At 29.2% G+C, this 8,763-nt stretch overlaps 1 protein-coding gene across 1 annotated transcript in view; it reads left to right on the top strand.

The window, feature by feature from the left end:
* Cdh9 (cadherin 9) overlaps window positions 1-8,763 on the top strand; it is a 144,042-nt gene that overhangs the window by 96,839 nt on the left and 38,440 nt on the right. The window contains exon 3 of the mRNA XM_015496426.2: window positions 6,727-7,021. Within this exon, the coding sequence (XP_015351912.1) occupies window positions 6,727-7,021 (295 nt within the window). The remainder of the gene's footprint in view (window positions 1-6,726; window positions 7,022-8,763) is intronic.

Here is an 8,763-nt window from a genome sequence, read left to right on the forward strand (position 1 = left end):
TATATATATATATATATATATATATATATATATATATATATATATATATATCAGTACACACTGATCTCCTTTATGGTGGATAGGATGAGAGGGGAAATAAACAAGTGTTTTTTGACTTGGTAGGTTATGCCCATGTCCAGAGGTTATGTTTGAACTTGGAGTTGTGCGCTAGGTCAGGGTTCCAGCATTATCTGGACTTTTTGTAACCAGGGACTTTCTCCCAGAAGTTCCCAGAACTACAGAGCAAGGCTTCCTTGCCTTAATGGCTCAAACATTGCCCAGCTAATACAGGGCTCCCAACGGTTGTTCTCTTCCCTGTGACTTTTTTACCTTTGTATACTGTCTAGGATATTGATGTCACAATGACATCCCTGAATTCTGTATCTGGCAGGATTGCAATTCTGTGCATGTGCCACTTCTGTGCCATAAAATTCTTCCCAAAAAACTCAAGTTCAGTCAATTGTATCTTAAACCAAGCAGGAATACCCTCCAGTATTCCTCCTGCTGCCCTCTAGGTACTAGAAATTCAATCCATGTGTTCTCTACCACCAAGCTACATCCCTCACCCTTTATTTTATTTAGTTTTAATTTTGAGACAGTGTTTTGTTAAATTGCTGAGGCTAGCCTCAAATTTGCAATCCTCTTGCTTCAGCCTCCTGTCTCTTTATGATTACAGGTTTGTACCATCATGCCCAGTCACAAGCACAAAATCCTTATGGTGTAAAGATATCACATAGTAATAATATTATGTTGAGTTTGTATTTACTACACATTCAAGCTCTAATATAGTAGTCATGAAGCAATATTTAATATGAGTTGATTTAAATACATAAATTGACTTACCTGAAATAAATGAGAAAAATTTAATTAATTAATTTATTTGTTTGCTTATTTATTTATTTAGGGTACTGGGGATTGTATTCAGGAGCACTCAGTCACTGAACCACATCCCCAGCTTTATTTTGTATATTTGATTTAGAAAAGTCTCATTGAGTTGCTTAGCACCTAGCTTTTGCTGAGGCTGGCTTTGAAGTTGTGATCCTATTGCCTTGACCTCTCAAAACCCCGGGATTATAAGTGGGAGCTAGAAAAATATAAATTTTGTCCTGAAATGCAACGTGTCATTTTTGAAAATGTTTTGGAAATGTATTTGGACATGAAATCATCAAAAATACTGTACTGTACTAGTTATTTTAGCTATTGTCAGGTTTTTTGCCTTTCCTCATTACTAACCAAATAAGATGATATAAAATAAGAAGATATATTTAAGAACATACAAGGACTATTGGTATTATATATATGGAGTTTGTTAAATTTTGGACTTTCAGCATTTTAAGCAAAGTATAAAGTGATTATGATGCTATTGCCCTAATCATCTTAAAAACATATCAATGACAGATATATATATGTCAAAATTATAATATTTTATGTATTAAATGTACACATATTATTGAATATAATTTATGTCTTAAAGTCATTTTTAAAAGGTTAAACAAACAACCAAAAAATCCTCACTCCTTATTTTGAAAATGATTTATTATTGAATTTTCTTTGATTTCACAATTTATATTTTTTTTAAAAATTGAATTTAGATTATATGAGATTTCCAGAGAAACAGAAACTATATTTCAATTTATTGCAAGAAATTAACTCACATTATTGTAGAGTTTGAGAAGCATAGATATGGGAAGCTGGAGCTGGTGAGAACCCATGACATCATTTTCAACTGAGTCTAAAAGAACTCAATGAATGGAATAATTCCCACACTGGATCTGAGTCCAAAGGATGACCAGCCTGCTGTGTCAACTCATAGACAGGATAAATTCTTCCTTTCTCAAGATATTTTTAGTACACAAGTCTTCAAGGCGTTGAAGGAAGACCATCCCATGTGGTAGTGGTGGGCAATACACTTTGCTTAGTCTATGGATTTAAAGGTTAATCTCACTCCAAAACACCCTCTCCCACACATCCAAAATAATATGATATCTGGACAAGCCAGTCAAGTTGACCCATGAAATTACCATCAAAATTCCAATCCTTGCTAAATTGACATTCACAGGCGACATCTCTTTACATAATACATTGTCTCCAAATAAAACAGAAACAAGGTCATAATCCCCCCTAACATGACACAGCAACCCTTCTTACAATGAAATACTAACTTCCTTCCCCAGAGGTTACCTTCACCCTTGAGTTCTGTTTATTTTCTCAATAATATGCTATAACATAAATGCCATGATATGTAATTAGCAATAATTAAATTGCAAGATTTCAGATCACCATCTTTAATATTACATGATAATGGAGTGAATAAAACAAGTTTATTTGAAATATTTGCACACATACTCACAAATACATTCAACAAAATAAGGAAAAAAGAGTCACAAAACGTATGTCCTTGTTTCCGCTAGTGGTCGCATGGTCATACCTGACCTTTACAGCCATTTTTCACTACCATTCAGTATTTTCTTTACATTTACAAAATACCTCAACCTTTTAGAGTAGGCATGTGGGAAACAATGGAGAAGGATTGATAAATAGGTACTAAGTTACAGTAAAACATTAAAAAAAGCTCTGGTATGGTATTGCACACTGGATTGATAATAAATAAAATAAGGTAAGTTTACAAATAGCTATAAAAAAGAATTTTAAAGTATTCACCATAAAGAAATAATAAATAATCAAGGATATAAATATGTTTAAATTGATTTAAACAAACACAATGTAGACGGGTATTAACTATTAACTAATATCGTGTTTATACGTATGATTTTTATGTATCAGTTAAAAAATAAATTTTAAAAATATACTAAAAATAATAGCTAAAAATGACCTTTTAATATGTATGTATGGTATTATATAAAAAAATTCCTGAAAATCATATTTTAATAAAAAGGTAAAAAGTATATATAAAACATTTTGGAAGAAATTAGATCAGGTGGATATAAAAAAAATAAAATCACCATTATTACAGTCTCAATAGTAAAATGAATGAAATGATTTTACCATTTTTTGCAAATCTTTTATGTATAAATTAAATTACATTCAGGCAATATACTTCTTTATAATATCCTATAATTTCATGAATGTTTCAATTTGTCTTAGTCAGCATCTTCTGTGTGAAGAATAAGCATAATGCTCCATTTCTTTGATATTGTAACACTGATTATAAAACCATTCAAATAGAAGAGGAGTGATTATGAAAGCTATTGTGTTTATGTAAACATTTTCCAGATTGTTATGTATTTTGAATGAGGATAAAATAACTGAAAGTGAAGGTATTTCCATGAGTATTTAAACATTAATCTAAACAGGATGTAGAATCATATCTAATTTTGTTTGAGAATTACAAATTCAATTTCATGAAGAGATCAATACAACACAATAAAGTGTTGAACATTACCTAAATCATAAAAGGCAAGCGAATACTTCCTTAAAATAATACCATTATGTTAAACACATTGGAAAATAACAGGAAAAGACATATAAAAAAAAGTACAATATTTTTTTAATATTCATATGTATTCAAAATTTCTATAGAGTTTATTACAATCATTTAGACTTTCTGCTATGTAGCTAAGTTGTTTATCAATAATTTATATAAGAATTAAATAGATGTCACTGAAAAATCTATCTATTCTTTGTCCACAGTACTTAATATTCCATGGCTTTAAGCAAATTGCAGCATCACAGTGACACTTCCATGCTTAAATTCTAAAATTATACAGAACAATAGAGATAATTCACAAATCTCTTACATTTCTTTTCCTGTAGGTATAATAAGCATGAAGCAAAGAACAGTAGAATATAACTGTGAAGAGGTACTTTATAATTCATTTATATGTAGTTTCTGACTCTTTTTTTTGTTTTCCTGTTTCAAGAAATCAATACAAATTTATTCCTAATATGCATAAAATACGTATAGCTTAAAAATTAAAGATAAATTAAAATTTTAATAAGTATTATGTATAGTTGTTTATTTTTATGAAAAATAATCATATAAAACCATGAAAAGATAAACTGTATTGTACCATTAATATCCTACTTAAAAGTATGTTGCTTAATCAAACATTTACATTCAACATTTATGTAGACCATAATTTTGATGACTCCAGGTGATTTTCTAGTACATTAATTAGCCTAGGCAACTCAATAAAGTGAACTTTTTAGTTAATTCTACAATTTTTGCCAAATTGACAGACTTTCATAACTACATTATTCACTATTTACCCATCCATCTCCGTCATCTTTTTCCAATAATTTTCTTCATTAATTTTTTTCTTCTCTTAAAGTAAAAGAACAGGTGATACAGAGATAAATATACAAAATACTTTTATAAATATTTTTAGGAAAACTAGTCACTGATCAATAAAATATTATGGACTTTAGAGATTTCTAACATGTAATTTAATTTATTTCTGTTCTGATTTTTTTCTATTAATCAATGATAAACAAATCCTTTTATTTATTTGAGAAGATGCCATTTACAAAGGGAACAAACATTTGGTTTTCTTATGAATATACATGTATAAATATATGTGTGTGTGTTTGTGTGTGTGTGAGAGAGAGAAGAAATATATATTGAGTTATTTAAAATGGACATCTATGTTTTCCTAATTTATTTTACCTTTTAGTAGCATGGTTCAAAATTATACTTAACTTGATGAAAGTCAGAGTGGGGAATGAAGTGTGTTACCCTAGAAGTTGCCCTGAAAAGAAAATGTCAAAATGAGATATGCCAATTATTTATTTAGGGGAAAACAAAAAAAGAGTGGAAGGTGTCTAAAGGTAAAAGATACATATGTAAACACCAGCTGTGAAAACAGGTAAAGGCTTCCTGAGAAATGAAATTAAACAAACAATGGAAAACAAACAATTGGTATGTATGGGAGGCGTAAAGAAGGGGCAAAGTGGCAGAGTCTCCAGGATGAAGGGCCACATTATGGAGGTTTGAATGAGGTAATAGACATCAGGAAATTACAATGACAATAATGTAAAGACTATTTTTAAATATTGAGATTATCCCTTTTCAATGGAGGAGGCTTAAATTATAAAATAAACAAAAAAAGCAAAAGGATGTTCCCAATATAATACTTAATTTTGCATGAAACTAATCCAGTTTGTAGGACTTTAAGTTCATGGTTATAAACACTATGCCTTGTTGAAGATTTTTAATTTCTAGTAAAATGTCTATATTTGTGATGTAGAAAAGTGGAAAATTGTTTGAAATAGAGCAAGAATAGAGGTAGCATGATTAGGAGACTACTGCAGTGATCTGGTGAAGTATGTTGGAGGAAAAGCAAGAGTATTATCCAAGGAGGGAAGACAGATGTAGAAAGTATTTCAAAGAATGATGGATTACATATGATGATTATTTTAATAGGTTTAAAACAAAGAAGGATAAAAAAGGAAACAAGTTTCAAACTTTGGCTAACATAAAAAGCAACATTTATACAAACAAACAATTCAAAGATGGATTTGGACATGATAAATATGTAAGTTCAGAACAATAAGAATTGTGATGAATGTGGTGTAAGACTACACCAGAAGGGGAGACTAGTTAGGATTCCAGTCTTATTAAAATCTACAGTTTTAGCAATTTTGAAATAAAGAGCATTATTATTTATTATAGTTAATATTTTGTACAATAGATCACTGAAGGTTATTCTTCCTGAATAGGTGAAGTGTGGTACCATTTAAATAACACCACACTTTCTCCATCGATTTTATTGTAAATGACTTTATTGCACAAGAAAAATGATAAGCCTGAGATGATGGATTGGTTAAATAGCCTGATTTAATTAATCTACAATTATTTACTCATTCTGCAATATACACATACATCAAAACATCATATCATAACCCACAATTTTTTAACATACACAATTATTATTTCTCAATTTGATTTTTAAAGAATTGCCGAAACTTTTAAAACTTTTACAAATCAAAGTTTCTTTGATTGTAAAACTGTTTTAAATTTTCATTGGTGAGCTTTCTACATTAAGAAGTTATTTTATAGAAGGGTAGATTTTGAAAGAAAATAATTTGTGAATAAATACTTATTTCTGTTAAGACCTAAAATATATGGACAAAGAGGAAAGTCATGTTTTGTTTCACTTTAAATTTAAAATGTCTACAAAATAATTTCCTCCAAGTGAGAACATTGTGATTGAAAAGTTACTCTTCAAAAGTGATACAGAAAATATGAGTTTGAAATTCTCTCTGCCTGGCTTCCCTGAATACAGAGTCTGCGGTTTGACAATGTTATATTGGATGGTGATAAAATCAATTTAAAATTAAGTTATTCATCTTAAACTTAGCATTATATCAAGTTCAGAAATTCCTCATACCATAACTTTGAGTTTCATTATTTTAAATATTACAGTGATTACTTGATATTTAAAACTCAAGATCTGAGTTAATGGATTTTTTTTATCTCTAAAGGTAACAAAGATTTCTTTGTAATGTTCTACTTAAAAATATCTTTCAAATACTATGCATTGAAAGAGATACATTTATTTTCCTTTTTATTTCAATCTAGCTTCATATGATGTATAAATGAAATTGTTAAAAATATTTAGCAAAATAAAACCTGAAATGTTTAGTTTCCACTCAATGAAAATAAGATAGCATATTTGTAGTGATATTGTCTAGTTGATATGTGCCAAAACTATTTTTACTGTAATAATGCATGTGTTTACAGAACTCTTCTTTTTCTCTTTGAAGCTTCATACTGACCAAGATAAAGGAGATGGAAATTTAAAATACATTTTAACAGGAGATGGGGCTGGCAGTCTGTTTGTCATAGATGAAAATACAGGAGACATTCATGCTGCAAAGAAATTAGACAGAGAAGAAAAATCCCTCTACATTCTTCGAGCCAAGGCTATAGACCGAAAGACTGGTCGGCAGGTGGAACCAGAATCAGAATTTATCATTAAAATTCATGATATCAATGACAATGAGCCAAAATTTACAAAAGACTTATATACTGCCAGTGTTCCTGAAATGTCTGGAGTGGGTAGGTATTTCCTAGTCAACTAATCACCATGTTTGTTTGCTAAATTATATGAGGATGTAGTTATTATATGTGACCTCTTTCATGATAAGAGCTGTCTCTTATTACATAACAAGAGTCTCTTATTACATAACAAGTTACTGAGAACAATTATTTCATTGCATTGTCATGGATACCTTCAGCTCTATTCAACTGTCACTCAAATGAGAGCAAGTAGAAGACATTTCTATGTGAAGGGAAAGGAATAATAGTGCAGGCAGTATTGGACAACTTTGCTTGCGTTATTGTGAATTACAAAACCTAATGCTTGCATTTGACAAATTTCTTCTGAAGCATTATCTCATTTGATCTTTCAAAAAACTTTTTTTTTAAGAAGCATGGGAAATAAAACTTTAAATCCCCATTCTGTTAATTAGCAATTCAGAATTCACAAAGATTTAGCAACTGGATTAGTATCAAATAACCTGGTAGCTTCATGGGCGAGATTCCAGGCTTTTTTTTCTTGTTTTTTAGTTTATTTTTGTTCATGTTCCACTACTGAACAAAGGTTTATAAATGAAAATGAAAATAACTTTTTCTCCTATTACATCTGCCTAAGATTTTAAATTTAACTCATTAATATCCAAATATTATATCTGAGTGACTACATTTAACACTATTCATGTAGAAGGTTTATATTTGTTAATAAGAGTAGACGCTTAAGTATAAAATATTTCTTAAAAACGATAAAACTTATAGTATACAAAATATACAAGCTGCATATGAGGCTTAATAGTCTTAAGTATATACTTGATGTTATTATAACTAACATAACTTTCAATCTAAAATAACTTCTATGTAGGTAAAAAAAATACTTGTACACATTTTTACTGAGGATTTTATGTAAAATACTTGTTAAATATGAGTATCTGGCAAGAAGAACCAAGAGTTTATAAAGAAGTAATTTCCTCTAATGGCAAATAAGATCTCATTTATTTGAAAAAAGTGCTGTTCTATTGTTTTGGGGGGTATTTTCTCCAATAATGTAAAAAGGAATCCTGTGAAATCATAAAGCCTGGAATAAAACATAAGTGGATATGTTTTCTTTAATATTATTCTTGTATCTGTTAGCCTGGTACAGTTCCTTGGATTAGTCTATAGTGTTCCATCACAAGGGTAATTTAGGTACACATCATGGTGTTTTTATATTTCATATGAGAGTACATTTTAAATTATATTCCTCTTAGGATTCAATTTACTATTGAATTGTTTTCAAGTGATTTGGTTTTTGATAATACTCTTTAAAATTTGTAAAACATTTTATATGCGTGATTTTGTAACAGATATTTTTACATTTTACTATACCAAAACTTATACTTTTCTTTCTTCAGAAAGATTTGACATGTATAGGAAATTCAAAAGCACACAAAAGATAACATAAATATTGTAATATGAGAAAATTTGATTATAGTTGATTAAAATATAAATATACTTTAAAAGTTTCCAAAGCATTACTTCACATTTTAAAACAGAGTATCATAAGAGACTATTGATATTTAAATTTAAAAAGCCTGTATTTTCTCCTGAATTTTATAGTGATGTTTAAAGAACTATTATATCTCACTCTAAACATTCCTACTATCTGTCTGCCTAATCAGATTCTTCCTCATACTAGTATTCTAATCTAGATTATATTATTAAGTAGATAAAGACATCAAGACTGAACTAAGCATTTTTTGTATATATATATATATATATATATATAT

Source organism: Marmota marmota, unplaced genomic scaffold (genome assembly GCF_001458135.2).
Source record: "Marmota marmota marmota unplaced genomic scaffold, marMar, whole genome shotgun sequence".
NCBI classification, from domain to species: domain Eukaryota; kingdom Metazoa; phylum Chordata; class Mammalia; order Rodentia; family Sciuridae; genus Marmota; species Marmota marmota.